General features: G+C 36.2%; 1 protein-coding gene and 1 long non-coding RNA gene across 2 annotated transcripts; both read right to left on the bottom strand.

Moving 5' to 3' along the window:
- Positions 1–366: 366 nt before the first annotated feature.
- LOC131606524 (non-specific lipid-transfer protein A-like) lies at positions 367–1,190 on the bottom strand. The gene is made up of 2 exons (XM_058878739.1): positions 795–1,190; positions 367–519 (listed from the first exon to the last, which is right to left on the bottom strand). Exons 1-2 carry the CDS (start codon positions 1,130–1,132, stop codon positions 510–512), a joined length of 348 nt encoding a protein of 115 aa, XP_058734722.1. The 5' UTR covers positions 1,133–1,190; the 3' UTR covers positions 367–509.
- A 6,008-nt stretch (positions 1,191–7,198) lies between these two features.
- Positions 7,199–8,027, bottom strand: LOC131606516 (uncharacterized). Its single transcript, XR_009284863.1, has 2 exons — positions 7,597–8,027; positions 7,199–7,351 (listed from the first exon to the last, which is right to left on the bottom strand). It is a non-coding gene; the product is annotated as an uncharacterized LOC131606516 (long non-coding RNA).
- Positions 8,028–17,584: the final 9,557 nt, after the last annotated feature.

Genomic DNA, 17,584 nt, shown 5'->3' with positions numbered 1-17,584 from the left:
CCCATTATTACAAGCTCTTTAGAATGAAACTTGAAGAAAATACAAAGATATAGAAATATGAATCATTCATATTATTAATCATATGAGAACTTTATGTAAATTATTTTAAAAAGAGGATTTAGCTATTGTTTTTTCTGTTTGGGTTTTTTGTCTAAACCATTGTTCTATTGGGTTTGAGTATCTCTTGTACTCATATTTTCAATATATTTTTATTTATTAAAAAATTAATTTTGTTTTTTTTTATAATTTTTATTTTCAAAAATAAACATTGACTAGAAAGTTATTACCAAAATGAATAATTGAAAAAGTAATGTCTAACTTTTTATGCATAAGTTAATCTCTGTAATAAAAAATAATGCACAAAGGTAAGTAAATATAAATATCATATATTTTTTAACGTCACATTAAATTTTACACCACCATAGAACATACTTATACAGGGTTTGTATTATTTTTATAAGAACAACCATGTGTCCACCCTGTTGAGTTTATTATTATCTCCATTGAGTTCAAGGAATGCTGCCAAACAAAACACAAAAAATAATATCAGCAATACAATAAAAAATAAATTTGTAAAACATATAGAAGTAAAGCAAGATTAAATTACTACTTTATCAACTATTTTTACACTTATTACAAAGGGTTGTATTATTTATAAAGCAATTTTTACAAAGACATCAACTTATAAATAATTTTCCATAACATTAAATATATATGTTTTTCTCTTCATAAACAGTATAAATAAAATTATGTTAAAGTGTAATTTTATAAAGAAAGAAATATTGAAAACTTACTCATTGCAATTCATGGCTTTGCTTATAGGATAACCTAAGTCAACACCGCAACGTACTGGAACTGAGGCAATTAAATCATCTCTAACGTTAGGGTACTTGTTAGCAAATTTTTCCAAGCACTCACATGCAGCACGTCGTTCTTCAACAGTGGTTGCCGAATCTCTTATAGATCTAACGCCACTGCAACAACCAGCTGATGGCTCGTTAGCACCTTTGAGGAGATATGCCTCACAAGGGTGTACAGATGACTGTACTTGTCCGCAATCAAGAGCATTCCCTTGCTCGGTATTTAGGAGCAATAGGACTAGAAATATTAGAATCAAACTCAAATTCTTCATCTTGATTTTTTAAACTTACTTGTGTTTCAGTGTATGATATATGAAGATTGAAAGGTGGGGTATCTATATATATAGCTTAAGATGTGGCATATTGTAAAGGTAAAAATATATTATAGAAGGTAATTTTTTATGTATTCACCATGAAAAGTTACGTTATTGCTTGAAATGCTACTGAGTGTTGTCGATACTTGAAGAAAGTATTTGCCACGATTGGCATTCTATTTGTTGGGTCAGTGAGAAAAAACTTAAAACATTGCACATCTATTAGTATTTTGTACCATTTTCCAATAAGAAACACAAAGTCTAACGCATCATAGTTTTAATAAATATTAGATACTTTACAAGAAATTAAACTTGGTGTCATCAAAATTTAAAAACGATGAAGTAAAATTGACATGTAAAATTGGCTTACATATAGCCGCGGTTTTAATTAGTGGTCACGGTTTGAATAGAAACCGTGGTTTGAATAGAAACCGTGGTTTTACGGTCTGGTCACGGTTTGAATAGAAACCGTGCTTTTACGATCTGGTCACGGTTTAAAACTGAGGGAAATGGTAAACCTCGACCTTAATCTAGATATCTAAACTGTAGCCTATACAAGCCACGGATTTACAAAAAAACGTGGCTCAAACTACAAAACCGTGGACTATACTTTAGGCCACGCCCGCATATCCCACAGTTTAATTTCCGTGGCCAAACCGTGGCAAAAACTTATAACCACGGTTATTTTGCATATTGCCGCGGTTTTCTGTCCGTGGCAGATGACTTTTTTTTTTTAGTGAATGTTGATGAAAGAGTATGGATACGCATCCGTATCGAGCTCTCCAAAACCCTGAAAAGTCCTTCTTCAATACAATTTTTTATTAATTAAACTTTTATTTAAATGTTTTGTGGTAAATTGAACGATATAATTTTCTATTCAATATATTATAGTGAGAAATTATTATTTTCTATTGACATATATATTTATATTTTAATGTTTATTAAAATTTTGTATCCTACACATAACAGTTTCCATATCCGAACGGGTACTTTACTCTTACCTATGCACTCACAAAAAAAAACCACCACCAACAGTCAAAGTAGATTATACATTTTAAAGTAAAATTAATTAGAAATTAGACGCATGCTACGTCACAATAACCTATTTTCCTAGAGAAAACGCTAAAAACATATTCACACATAGCCAAAACTCCTAAACCTCAGTCAACAAGCTGGAATGTAGCCATAAGCGAAAGATTCAACCATACACCGCTACCAGCAGCGAAGAAATCATCCATCTCCGCCGCCTACCACCAGCTTCATCCTATATCTTTGTCAAAATCATCCCTAAAGGCCTACCCTAACCACATGCAAACGATTTCTAAAAACAATCAAAGCATAGAAAGCTAAAAACGAAGGTAAAAACGAAATTACGAGTAAGGTTCTGACGGAAGAAACGAAGAATAGAAAGAAGAACACCACAGCAAAGCTCACGGTCGGCGGCGGAGGGAAGAGAACGAAGCAAAAGAATTTGAAAAGTTTGGGAGAAATAGCGGACCCTGATATTTATAGGCTACTAAAGACGTCACGTGCACCGCACATGGGGCTCTGCGAAACGGCATGGCCATCATTAACCCGAATAGCCTACGAATAGGGTAGCCATCATTTCGCATTAAATGCGACACGTCCCCCAACTGACTTTTCTGAAGCAACACGCCTCTTAGCTCCCGGCCTGACCTTTCTTCTCCCCGGAAGCTTCAGGCCAACCTTCCTCGGATACACAGGGCACATGTCCCCGGAAGATCCCCTGGATCAAAATTTCTCTAAGTCGTCGCTCCCACAAGTAGAAGCAACGACTTGGGGGGCTCCTGTTCTGGACCGGCCCAATCACCCTTATTGGGCCAATCCAACCTTCGGCCCAAGGCACCCTGGACACGCACGTGACAGCCTTCCCCGGCCCGTTCCGGGCAAACACTAAAGATAACCGACCACGAGAGAGCCTCGTGCCCGATAAGCGGCCAGCTAATGCGTTACCTAAATCCACGGCTTAGAAAGAGGAGCTGATTTCGCTTAAGGATACCCTATAAATAGCCCTCTAATCCCAGAGGGCAAGGTAATCTTTTCTTACCCCAAAATTCTCTCACTTTGTCGTACCTTGTGGAACATATACTTACTTTGGCATCAGAGTGCCTTGCAGGTACAACCCCTTTTTTCCCCTCTCAACCGTTCCGGATTTCAAGCCTTCTTTGTTGCTGGCAATCTGATCTGCTCGGTAAGATCAACTTTCAAATCGAAATGCCCTATCGAAATGCCCTTAGAAGTATTTTAAAGAAATAAAAGAGTACTATATCTGCATTCACATAACACGTCAAAATAATATTATTATACTACTTATTTGTCTCAAAATAAAAGTTATATTGGATAAGCTATTATTTAGGTAAACTATATTGGGTTCATAAATTATTTTTAAATTAATAACAATTATAAATATATTTAGTAATTTTGATTTTATGTATTTATTACTACCACAATTCATTCAATTGTATGATATTTGATGATAAGGAATAAAATAAAATAAATCAAATAAATTAATTAGTCTTTATTGGTTACAATTGAGAGATTGAAATAATTGATGTTCGTGCATCCCTGAACACAACATAGTGATATATTATCTACACTGTGAATGCAAATGCATTTGCAGGAAGATAGCAACTCGTAAGTTTGCTGGTGGTTGTAATCCAAATCCTCTTCCACTTTACATTAACCGATTCGATTCGTTTCGAGATCCACATTATCCGATTCGTTTCGTTTCGAGATTCATGGTAGTAGTATTTGAGAATTGAACTTCCTTTTAATCAACAACTAAATGCAAAAAAAAAAAAAACAAAAAATATTATAATTTCATAAACCTCAAAATGTTCTCAATGTAGTTTTAAGACAATAATCAACAACCAAATATTCTAAAAAACAATCATAATAGATAAGTTGCTAAAAAACAAAACATTCACACAAACATTTTCACGAACAGATTATGGACAAACCGCAATTTCCGCAGCGCAACTTCTATAGAAGAAATGAAACCGCAGATTGTGGACAACAGAAGAAATGAAAACGCAGATTGTGGACAAACTGCAATTTATGCCTTCTCACCTCAATGATATGGAAATACAAAAGATCAAATCCAATTAAAATTATAAAATATAAAATAGAATACAAAATACAAACTCTTCAGGTTGGTACTTGATCTTTACGAGCAGAACAGGTGGCCAACAATTGTGAGGCTTGAACTTCGGGACGGTTGAGAGAAAAAAGGTGGTTGTACCTACAAGGCACTCCGATGCCAAAGTTAGTGTTTGGACAACTAGGTACAACAGAAAAGTGAGAGATTTTGGGTAAGAAAGTGATTACCTTGCCCTCTAGGGTTAGAGGGCTATTTATAGGGCAGCTCTATGAAAACGGACTTCATCTTTTGAGGGCCCACGTGTGGTTTTCGGCCAGGAAACACTGATAACTAGCCGTTTCCGAGCACGAGGCTTCAGCGTGCTCGGTTATGTCTTGCGTTTTCCCGGAGCAGGCCAAGGGAGGCTGTCGCGTGTTTGGATTAGAAAGCATTGGGCCAAAGAGTGGATTTGGCCAATTGGAATAATTAGGCCGGTCCGGAACAGGAGCCCTCCAATTCGTAGCTTCCGGCCGTGGAAGTAACGACTTTAAGGAAGCTGGGTAGAGGAGCTCTGCCGGGGAGGAGGACCTGGTGCCTCCGGTCGGGTCAAGAAAGCACGGTGAGAGGGTCGGTTAGGCCGGGAGCTAGGAGGCGTGTCGCTTGGGAATTAGCTGCTCGAGATACGTGTCACATTTAATGCGTAATGATGACTAGTCTAGTCGTAGGATCTTAGGGTTAATGATGATTCTTCCATTTACTGAGTTCACGTGCGACGCGCGTGACGTTTCTAGGCGCCTATAAATACTTTGAACTGTCTTCTTTTTCAAACTTTTCAAGCTAGCTTGATCCCCGTGCGTTTCTTCTCCTTTCGCTGACCACGTCTTCCACCATGATGTTTAATCAGTTACAGTCATCATTTACATCAGGATCTTAATCGTAAGTTCACACCTTCGTCTCCTTTTTTTCCCTGTTTTTCCTTTCGACTGTCTAGAGACGTATGGAATGCGGTTAGGGTAGGGTTTTTTTAGCGTGACTTTAGATGCAAATTCTGTGGTTTATTGGTGGTATACGGTGGAGAAGACTGATTTCTCCGCCGTTGACAGTTGCGAATAGTAGGATATTTGTTGTGAACTTAGCTTCTACTTCACTGATCTTTAGGGATTCTGTGTTTCCCTTAGTGTGTTTTTAGATTTGTCTCTAGAAGCATTGCCAAAGAGGCAATGTGTATGTTTATCCCGAGTCTGCGTGAGTGGCAGTTTGCTTGACGATCGATTCTTCAGGGAAGGGCATGGTCGGGGATCTTTCGTCCTTTGAACGTTTGTGCGCCCTTTCACTTTGAAAAGTGGTGGAAGGGTGGATTTGATTATGCTGTCGAATTCACTATTTTCCCCTACTTTTCAGGTGATTATGGCCGATCAAGGACATCCTTCAACTTCGGGTTCGTCGTCAGCGATGCCTCCGACCCAACGAGGGGTCTCCCCGGATTCCTGGATGCTGAGGGAGGTGCTCGAGACTGAGAGCCACTTTGTTGAGGACCGATTCTGAACAGAAATCTCTCTACTATTTTTTATACTCTCTCAACTTTTGAAATTTCTTTTTCATTAGAATTGTCATAGTGGAGAATGGCTGAAAACCCATTTTGAGAGTTTTGTTGTAACTGGTGTTACGCTTAGATTTTTTTCAAGAGTTTGATTCTCTTGTGTAATATCTTTTCTAGATGATTTAATGGTTGTAAGCTAATCTTTAAAAAACCTTCGAGTGAAGGTTTTTGAGCTAATCCTATGCAAAAGTTCTCTTTATTGTTGAATGTTCGTTGATTAATTTATTGTAAAAGATCCAAGTGTAGGCAAAGGCAGTTTGGGTTGATCATATAAAATATAAAGTCTGGTTTTAGTGGAAATCTCAAGAGAAATCTCTTAGGAAAAAAAATAAGCCAAGTGATTATTCCAAACATGTAGAAACATCTGATGCATTTTCTCTATCCATTTTCTCTTTATTTTGTCTTGTTTATTTATTTTCCATTCCATATCTATATTATTCATCATCTTGTATCCACTTTATTGTTTCTATATCTTTGCTCATTTATATGTTCTAATATAAACATTTTCAAAAATAAAAGTTTTTATAAATTAATCTCAATTTTACAATATCACAACTCACCCCTCATCCCACCTTGTGTTAGAATTCACTTGGTTAAGAAGTGGAATCACATGCAAACTTAGTTATAAGACTAATCGTTCGAAGATGTAAGAATGACTTCTAAAGAATTGACTGTATAGATCACCGTATTTTATTGGATAAGGATATACTTCTTGAAAAGAAAAGATGAGAATCCTCATAGAAGGGATGTGAAACAAGGTTATGTTGTTCCCTCACATCAAGTTAACGTTGTTGTGAAAAACAAAGATAGAGAAATTTCCTCAAAGAAGAAAAGGAAAAAAAGTAAAGAATTGTTTAAAGTCTAAAACTATTATCACCATTTCTCTGGAAAATGACGAGTTTTTGGGTGTTTCTCACTACAAGATTGCAAAAGAAATGTAGGAAAACCTTTAGGTTACCCATTATTACAAACTCTTTAGAATAAAACTTGATGAAAATATAGAGGATATAGAAATATGATTCATTCACATTGTTAATCATATGAGAACTTTATGTAAATTATTTTAAAAAGAGGATTTAGCAATTATTTTGTCTGTTTGGGTTTTTTGTCTAAACCATTGTTCTATTGGGTTGGAGTATCTCTTGTACTCATATTTTCAATATATTTTTATTTATTAAAAAACTAATTTTGTTATTTGTTTATAATTTTATTTTCAAAAATAAACATTGACTAGAAAATTATTACCAAAATGAATAATTGAAAAAGTAATGTCTAACTTTTTATGCATAAGTTAATCTCTGTAATAAAAAATAATGCACAAAGGTAAGTAAATATAAATATCATATATTTTTTAACGTCACATTAAATTTTACACCACCATAGAACATACTTATACAGGGTTTGTATTATTTTTATAAGAACAACTATGTGTCCACCCTGTTCAGTTTATTATTATCTCCATTGAGTTCAAGGAATGCTGCCAAACAAAACACAAAAAATAATATCAGCAATACAATAAAAAATAAATTTGTAAAACATATAGAAGTAAAGCAAGATTAAATTACTACTTTATCAACTATTTTTACACTTATTACAAAGGGTTGTATTATTTATAAATAATTTTCCATAACATTAAATATATATGTTTTTCTCTTCATAAACAGTATAAATAAAATTATGTTAAAGTGTAATTTTATAAAGAAAGAAATATTGAAAACTTACTCATTGCAATTCATGGCTTTGCTTATAGGATAACCTAAGTCAACACCGCAACGTACAGGCAATTAAATCATCTCTAACGTTAGGGTACTTGTTAGCAAATTTTTCCAAGCACTCACATGCAGCACGTCGTTCTTCAACAGTGGTTGCCGAATCTCTTATAGATCTAACGCCACTGCAACAACCAGCTGATGGCTCGTTAGCACCTTTGAGGAGATATGCCTCACAAGGGTGTACAGATGACTGTACTTGTCCGCAATCAAGAGCATTCCCTTGCTCGGTATTTAGGAGCAATAGGACTAGAAATATTAGAATCAAACTCAAATTCTTCATCTTGATTTTTTAAACTTACTTGTGTTTCAGTGTATGATATATGAAGATTGAAAGGTGGGGTATCTATATATAAAGCTTAAGATGTGGCATATTTCCAAGGTTAAAATATATTATAGAAGGTAATTTCTATGTATTCACCTTGAAAGGTTACGTTATTGCTTGAAATGCTACTGAGTGTTGTCCATACTTGAAGAAAGTATTTGCCACGTTTGGCATTCTATTTGTTGAGTCAGTGAGAAATAACTTAAAACATTGCACATCTATTAGTATTTTGTACCATTTTTCAATAAGAAACACAAAGTCTAACGCATCATAGTTTTAATAAATATTAGATACTTTACAAGAAATTAAACTTGGTGTCATCAAAATTTAAAAACGATGAAGTAAAATGGACATGTAAAATTGGCTTACATATAGCCGCCGTTTTAATTAGTGGCTATAAACAAACCGTGACAAGACCTAGGCAACTAAATCGTATGCTATACATTGAATAGAAACCGTGGTTTTATGATCTGGTCACGGTTTAAAACGGAGAGAAATGGTAAACCTCGGCCTTAATCTAGATATCTAAACTGTAGCCTATACAAGCCACGGATTTACAAAAAACGTGGCTCAAACTACAAAATCGTGGACTATACTTTAGGCCACGCCCGCATATCCCACAGTTTAATTTTCGTGGCCAAACCGTGACAAAAACTTATAATCACGATTATTTTGCATATTGCCGCGGTTTTCTGTCCGTGGCAGATATTTTTTTTTAGTGAATGTTGATGAAAGAGTATGGATACGCATCCGTATCGAGCTCTCCAAAACCCTGAAAAGTCCTTCTTCAATACAATTTTTTATTAATTAAACTTTTATTTAAATGTTTTGTGGTAAATTGAACAATATAATTTTCTATTCAATATATTATAGTGAGAAATTATTATTTTCTATTGACATATATATTTATATTTAAATGTTTATTAAAATTTTGTATCCTATACATAACAGTTTCCATATCCGAACGGGTACTTTACTCTTACCTATGCACTCACAAAAAAACCACCACCAACAGTCAAAGTAGATTATACATTTTTAAGTAAAATTAATTAGAAATGAGACGCACGCTACGTCACAATAACCTATTTTCCTAGAGAAAACGCTAAAAACATATTCACACATAACCAAAACTTCTAAACCTCAGTCAACAAGCTGGAATGTAGCCATAAGCGAAAGATTCAACCATACACCGCTACCAGCAGCGAAGAAATAATCCATCTCCGCCGCCTACCACCAGCTTCATCCTATATCTTTGTCAAAATCATCCCTAAAGGCCTACCCTAACCACATGCAAACGATTTCTAAAAACAATCAAAGCATAGAAAGCTAAAAACGAAGGTAAAAACGAACTTACGAGTAAGGTTCTGACGGAAGAAACGAAGAATAGAAAGAAGAACACTACAGCAAAGCTCACGGTCGGCGGCGGAGGGAAGAGAACGAAGCAAAAGAATTTGAAAAGTTTGGGAGAAATAGCGGACCCTGATATTTATAGGCTACTGAAGACGTCACGTGCGCCGCACATGGGGCTCTGCGAAACGGCATGACCATCATTAACCCTAATAGCCTACGAATAGGGTAGCCATCATTTCGCATTAAATGCGACACGCCCCCCAACGGAATTTTCTGAAGCAATACGCCTCTTAGCTCCCGGCCTGACCTTTCTTCTCCCCGGAAGCTTCAGGCCAACCTTCCTCGGATACACAGGGCACATGTCCCCGGAAGATCCCCTGGATCAAAATTTCTCTAAGTCGTCGCTCCCACAAGCAGAAGCAACGACTTGGGGGGCTCCTGTTCTGGACCGGCCCAATCACCCTTATTGGGCCAATCCAACCTTCGGCCCAAGGCACCCTGGACACGCACGTGACAGCCTTCCCCGGCCCGTTCCGGGCAAACACTAAAGATAACCGACCACGAGAGAGCCTCGTGCCCGATAAGCGGCCAGCTAATGCGTTACCTAAATCCACGGCTTAGAAAGAGGAGCTGATTTCGCTTAAGGATACCCTATAAATAGCCCTCTAATCCCAGAGGGCAAGGTAATCTTTTCTTACCCCAAAATTCTCTCACTTTGTCGTACCTTGTGGAACATATACTTACTTTGGCATCGGAGTGCCTTGCAGGTACAACCCCTTTTTACCCCTCTAAACCGTTCCGGATTTCAAGCCTTCTTTGTTGCTGGCCATCTGATCTGCTCGGTAAGATCAACTTTCAAATCGAAATGCCCAATCGAAATGCCCTTAGAAGTATTTTAAAGAAATAAAAGAGTACTATATTTGCATTCATATAACACGTCAAAATAATATTATCATACTACTTATTTGTCTCAAAATAAAAGTTATATTGGATAAACTATAATTTAGGTAAACTATATTGGGTTCATAAATTATTTTTAAATTAATAACAATTATAAATATATTTAGTAATTTTGATTTTATGTATTTATTACTACCACAATTCATTCAATTGTATGATATTTGATGATAAGGAATAAAATAAAATAAATCAAATAAATTAATTAGTCTTTATTGGTTACAATTGAGAGATTGAAATAATTGATGTTCGTGCATCCCAGAACACAACATAGTGATATATTATCTACTCTGTGAATGCAAATGCATTTGCAGGAAGATAGCAACTCGAAAGTTTGCTGGTGGTTGTAATCCAAATCCTCTTCCACTTTACATTAACCGATTCGATTCGTTTCGAAATCCACATTATCCGATTCGTTTCGTTTCGAGATCCATGGTAGTAATATTTGAGAATTGAACTTCCTTTTAATCAACAACTAAATGCAAAAAAAAAAAACAAAAAAAAATTATAATTTCATAAACCTCAAAATGTTCTCAATGTAGTTTTAAGACAATAATCAATAACCAAATATTCTATAAAACAATCATAATAGATAAGTTGCTAAAAAACATAACATTCACACAAACATTTTCACGAACCGCAATTTCCGCAGCGCAACTTCTATAGAAGAAATGAAACCGCAGATTATGGACACCAGAAGAAATGAAAACGCAGATTGTGGACAAACTGCAATTTATGCCTTCTCACCTCAATGATATGGAAATACAAAAGATCAAATCCAATTAAAATTATAAAATATAAAATAGAATACAAAATACAAACTCTTCAGGTTTGTACTTGATCTTTACGAGCAGAACAGGTGGCCAGCAATTGTGAGGCTTGAACTTCGGGACGGTTGAGAGAAAAAAGGTGGTTGTACCTACAAGGCACTCCGATGCCAAAGTTAGTATTTGGACAACTAGGTACAACAGAAAAGTGAGAGATTTTGCGTAAGAAAGTGATTACCTTGCCCTCTAGGGTTAGAGGGCTATTTATAGGGCAGCTCTATGAAAACGGACTTCATCTTTTGAGGGCCCACGTGTGGTTTTCGGCCAGGAAACACTGATAACTAGCCGTTGCCGAGCACGAGGCTTCAGCGTGCTCGGTTATGTCTTGCGTTTTCCCGAAGCAGGCCGGGGGAGGCTGTCGCGTGTTTGGGCCAAAGAGTGGATTTGGCCAATTGGAATAATTAGGCCGGTCCGGAACAGGAGCCCCCAAGTCGTAGCTTCCGGCCATGGAAGTAACAACTTTAAGGAAGCTGGGCAGAGGAGCTCTGCCTGGGAGGAGGACCTGGTGCCTCCGGTCGGGTCAAGAAAGCACGTGGAGAGGGACGGTTAGGCCAGGAGCTAGGAGGCGTGTCGCTTGGGAGTTAGCTGCTCGAGATACGTGTCACATTTAATGCGTAATGATGACTAGTCTAGTCGTAAGATCTTAGGGTTAATGATGATTCTTCCATTTACAAATTTCACGTGCGACGCGCGTGACGTTTCTAGGCGCCTATAAATACTTTGAACTGTCTTCTTTTTCAAACTTTTCAAGCTTGTTCCCTGTGCGTTTCTTCTACCTTCGCTGACCACGTCTTCCACCATGATGTTTAATCAGCTACAGTCGTCATTTACATCAGGATCTTAATCAAAAGTTCACACCTTCGTCTCATTTTGTTCCCTGTTTTTCCTTTCGATTGTCTAGAGACGTATGGAATGCGGTTAGGGTAGGGTTTTTTTAGCGTGACTTAAGATGCAAATTCTGTGGTTTATTGGTGGTATACGGTGGAGAAGACTGATTTCTCCGCCGTTGATAGTTGTGAATAGTAGGATATTTGTTGTGAACTTAGCTTCTACTTCACTGATCTTTTGGGATTCAGTGTTTCCCTTAGTGTGTTTTTAGATTTGTCTCTGGAAGCATTGCCCAAGAGGCAATGTGTATGTTTATCCCGAGTCTGCGTGAATGGCAGTTTGCTTGACGACCGATTCTTCAGGGAAGGGCATGGTCGGGGATCTTTCGTCCTTTGATCGTTTGTGCGCCCTTTCACTTTGAATAGTGGTGGAAGGATGGATTTGATTGTGCTATCGAATTCACTATTTTCCCTTACATTTCAGGTGATTATGGACGATCAAGGACATCCTTCAACTTCGGGTTCGTCGTCAGTTATGCCTCTGACCCAACGATGGGTCTCCCCGGATTCCTGGATGCTGAGGGAGGTGCTCGAGACTGAGAGCCACTTTGTTGAGGACCGATTCTGAACATAAATCTCTCTACTATTTTTTATACTCTCTCTACTTTTGAAATTTCTTTTTCATTAGAATTGTCATAGTGGAGAATGGCTGAAAACCCATTTTGAGAGTTTTGTTGTAACTGGTGTTACGCTTAGATTTTTTTTCAAGAGTTTGATTCTCTTCTGTAATATCTTTTCTAGATGATTTAATGGTTGTAAGCTAATCTTTTAAAAACCTTCGAGTGAAGGTTTTTGAGCTACTCCTATGCAAAAGTTCTCTTTATTGTTGAATGTTCGTTGATTAATTCATTGTAAAAGATCCAAGTGTTGGCAAAGGCAGTTTGGGTTGATCATATAAAATATAAAGTTTGGTTTTAGTGGAAATCTCAAGAGAAATCTCTTAGGGAAAAGAATAAGCCAAGTGATTATTTCAAACATGTATAAACCTCTGATGCATTTTCTCTATCCATTTTCTCTTTATTTTGTCTTGTTTATTTATTTTCCATTCCATACCTATATTATTAATCATCTTGTATCCACTTTATTGTTTCTATGTCTTTGCTTATTTATATGTTCTAATATAAACATTTTCAAAAATAAAAGATTTATTAATTAATCTCAATTTTACAATATCACAACTCACCCCTCATCCCACCTTGTGTTAAGATTCACTTGGTTAAGAAGTGGAATCACATGCTAACTTAGTTATAAGACTAATCTTTCGAAGATGCACTACGCCAAAATTGACTTTTAACAGCACACCTATGACAGCGCTTATGCCCAAAAGCGCTTTAGTAAGTTTGTCTAAAAACAAAATAAAAAATCACGCTAGAAAAGCGCTCTTATAGGGGGGGGTAATGAGAGCGCTTTTCAAAAGCGCTCTTATAGGGGGGGAATGAAAGCGCTTTTTAAAAGCGCTCTTATAGGGGGTAGGTATGAAAGCGCTTTCTAAAAGCGCTCTTATAGGGTGGGGTATGACAGCGCTTTTGAAAAGCGCTCTTGTAGGGCTGGGTATGAAAGCGCTTCTGAAAAGCGCTCTTGTAGCCCTGATTAAATTTTTCATAAAACACAGACACGCTAATTTTTTCCAGAAATACGCTATTTTTTCGGAAACAGTCTTCTTCTTCCTCGCAATTTCTCAACCACTCCTCCTCTCACTCCCTCCGCCGTTCTCAACCACTCCCCGTCCCTCCATCGTCGTCTCACTCTCACGCCACCGCCGCCGCCGCCGCTGCCGCCGCTGTTCTGTGGGATTTTAGGGTTTTCTTGGTCAAAATCAACACTTCTTGCTTCATCCAACCCATTATTAAGGTACATATATGAATGATTTTATTTGCAATTGATTATATGAATCAACTGATTTGGGTTTGATATTTTAGAAATTTGTATGATACTTTGCTACGGATACTTTGCTAAGGTACACATATGGATGATTTTAGAAATTTCTGTTGCATGAACTGAATCAACTCATAATGAATTTTTTTAGTCTGGTTTTTAATCCTTTAACAAAAATATAGAGAAATGAATATTGTTTGTGTTTGATAAAATATAGAGAAATAGATATTATTAATAAGAAACACCACCATCCTTTACCCAAATTTCTTTGATAAAATTTTGTTTTTGCAAATAACTAGTTTAGTAGCCATTTCATTAATTAATCATTTTCATCCAATATAATCTCTTAAAGATACTTATTTGAAAAGGTAGAGACAATAACTCACTTAGTAGTATGTAGCTTGTAGAGGTGAGGTGACTTTATGAATAAACATGGAAGGAAGAAAAATTAACCTATGAATTAAAAATGGTGCTTTTTATCTTCAGTTGTGAAACTGCTCTTTATCACCTATTCTTTAAGGTGCAGCTAATTTGATTTCTAATTTGTTTTTTTTAGGTGCAGGCTTTGCGTCTTTCTTTGACAGTTATAAACACGATAGTGTCATTTCACGTTGGTCTAGAGCTAGAATAAGACTTGCTAAGGTAAGATACTGGATAATAGTTAATGTTCTCACTAAATGATGTTATGCGTGCTAATTATTTTTCTTGTGTTTGAGAAGAGGAACACAAAAGTTAGTGTTATTTTTTTTAGTACTCATGTTCATGTCTTCCATTAATGCTATGCTATGTATATGTGCTAATTATTTTTCTTGTGTTTGAGAAGAGGAACACAAAAGTAAGTGTTGGTGCTATTGCAAACACGTGAAAAGAGTTGTTTAATTTGACTTGTTTAATTTGTTGCGAAATGATTGTTTCGTTGTGATTTTTGCTGAATAGAACTTCTTGAGGTTAAATATTATTAGTTTTAGATTATTAGTTTTTGATTCTCTTGCTGAATAGACAAGTCTGTATACGAATTTATTGTCATATTTCTTCATAGCTAAATACTATACAGCAATGTACCAGCTCCTTTGAATTATTTTGTACTCAAACTTAAAAAACAGACAAACTAACATATGTAATGCCAATTTTGCTTCTGAATTAAGGACTTGTTGATTCATGAATCTTTGAATCTTTGAATTGGTCATATTAGCAAGATTCATATATTATTCAATTGTATTAAGTATCTAAGGTAGTAGTAATGTATTCTATTATACGATGACTTATGATTGTCTCTTTGTATCTGCAGAATCTGAATCTCTAAAAGAAAATTGCTTAACCTTGTTCCCAATATATCACCACTCTTCTTTCTCCTTAGTTCAGGTTTGTGCTCTTAACTATACTTAAGTATACTTAAGTTAGGTTGTTATGCTTCAGGTTTTGTTGACTTATTGGAACAATGTTTCGTGAGGTTTTATATAAAAGTATAAGTTTTGAAGTTCTACTGTTATTTTGATTACATGAAAACTTTGGCATACTATTTCGTGAGGTATATTTATATATTTACTTATTTGTGGGATTGAGAATGAAAATGCTATCTTTATTCTAAACCATGATCGTTGTGCACTATGAGCATGTTTGAATGTAATACAAACATTTCAACTCTTCCTCTTGCTATTTTGTAACTTGGTTTATGGAATTCTACAAGTTTTGAAATGGATTGAACTATATTAAAACATGCTCATATATTAAATTGACTTTAAGAGATAAGAAGGAAATATCTATATTTATTTCTGAAATGAAATGAGATGGGAAACATTCACATTATTCTCTTTCAAATTTTACATTATTCTCTTTCAAATTTTTACTAGTGATTTCATTTTCAACCAGTTTTTTGGTTTGTGGACTTATATTACCTTGAAATAAGGTAATGTCTTCTTTAAGAAATCGGGTATTCTGATTAGGTATTCTATTATGATGATTGCTATTTATTATCTTGACAGAATTCCTTAGTACCTGATAGAGAAACCAAGAAGCATTTGTTTAGCTTAATTAAGACATGGATAAGACATGGATGAATTCAAACCGATTGTCGAAACAGTACGAGAAAGGGGTATGGGAATTCGTTGAGTTTGCGGTTAAGCACTCCGAAGACCCGCTTCGAATGCCGTGTCCTTGCTTGGGTTGCTGTTATGGGGGTAAGGTTGATGGGGAACAGTTGGGATCCCATTTACTACGGTTTGGAATTGATAGAAGTTATACATGTTGGACAATGCATGGTGAGAAAAGTAACGGTTTGTAAGTAAATAGAAATGCATTTTAATTAATTGTCTAAATGTGTTTTATTTGACGATTTTATCATTTGTGTCAATGCATAGTTAGAGGAGTCTAAAAGTGAGGAAACCTCACTTCTTGTACATGTGTTGTGGAGGGAAGCTCGTGTGGGCAAGAGTCAAGCTGTCGATCCCGAAGTTCAGAGAGTTTTTACTGAATGTGTAAGTATAATACTGTGTCTTTAATTAAATCAAATGTTTTTTAATATATAAATGATTTTTTAATGTAAATGAATTACAGGAGACCTTGTCGCAATCGGCATCCACCGGTGAGGGGAGCGTACTTAGTAGAGCACTAGATGCTCCTGAGTATCCCGGTCGGGTGAGGGGTAAGGGTCATGGTGTGACTCCAACCTCTTTTTACAAGAGTCCTAGGAGAAGAAATCCTTCAAATGAAGAAGTGTTGCAAAAGTTGGCGGAATTGCAAGCACAAGTCTCTGAATTGCAAAGAGATAAAGAAGTGTATATGAGAGAAAAGTGCAACACTTCATCGGTGAAAGAAACTAGTGATAAGGCTAGTATCAACTATCAAAGGAAATTTCCCGAGGTAATTATAATTTTTTTCCTTTTAAATTGTTCTATTTTATTAATGATAATGACTTTATATTTACTATTGGTTTAGGGCATTTCATCTTGCCAACTATACTTATCGGAACCGAATTATCGACTAGTTGGCAAGGGAAAAGTGCACAACACTTTGGGAGATTTACTTCACCATAGACCGCTCCCGGATGGACACCTGAAAGTATCGGTGGATGTTGTAGTAGATCATGATGCGATGCTACCGGTACCTGACATGGTCTCAGAGACGACATTGCTGCGAGATGCAATAGGATCATTTGTTGCATGGCCCTCGGAGCTCATTACCATTAGTGATGAGGTATATTGAAAACGATTATGAATCATTTAGTTTTCGAATGTCAATTCTAAACCGTTTATTAATTATTTTTTTACATTTTAATTTTAGACTGCTCCTATAAAACCCACAGTTAAGGGTAAAGGGATTTTACAGGAGGAGGAGTCTGTTGCATCACTAAAACAGGTACATTTAAAGTGTTAATAATTAATCTGAATCTAAATCTGCATGATTTTATATTTTACCTAACTTATTTGATTTTTAGGCATCCGCTCGGGAGTCACAACAAGTGACGCAGCAAGTTCGTACCGTACCACCCACTGGTCCTCCGAAGCCAGCGGGAAAAAAAGGCGGTGCTTTTGTGCCTCGGTACCGGTCGACGCTCGCAACAATGGTTGATATGTCCGATTTGAAGGATGGTGTTTTACGTGAAATCGTTATGGATGAAAGTGTCTTCGGTATTGAATTCAAGTCACATATTACAATTGATGACTTGGAAGAGATTTTTAGGCATGATCAACTAGGCGTCGGTAATATGCACTCATACATCCG

This window comes from Vicia villosa, linkage group LG1 (assembly GCF_029867415.1).
Source record: "Vicia villosa cultivar HV-30 ecotype Madison, WI linkage group LG1, Vvil1.0, whole genome shotgun sequence".
Lineage (NCBI taxonomy): Eukaryota > Viridiplantae > Streptophyta > Magnoliopsida > Fabales > Fabaceae > Vicia > Vicia villosa.
This window is presented reverse-complemented; position numbering and strand designations above follow the sequence as displayed.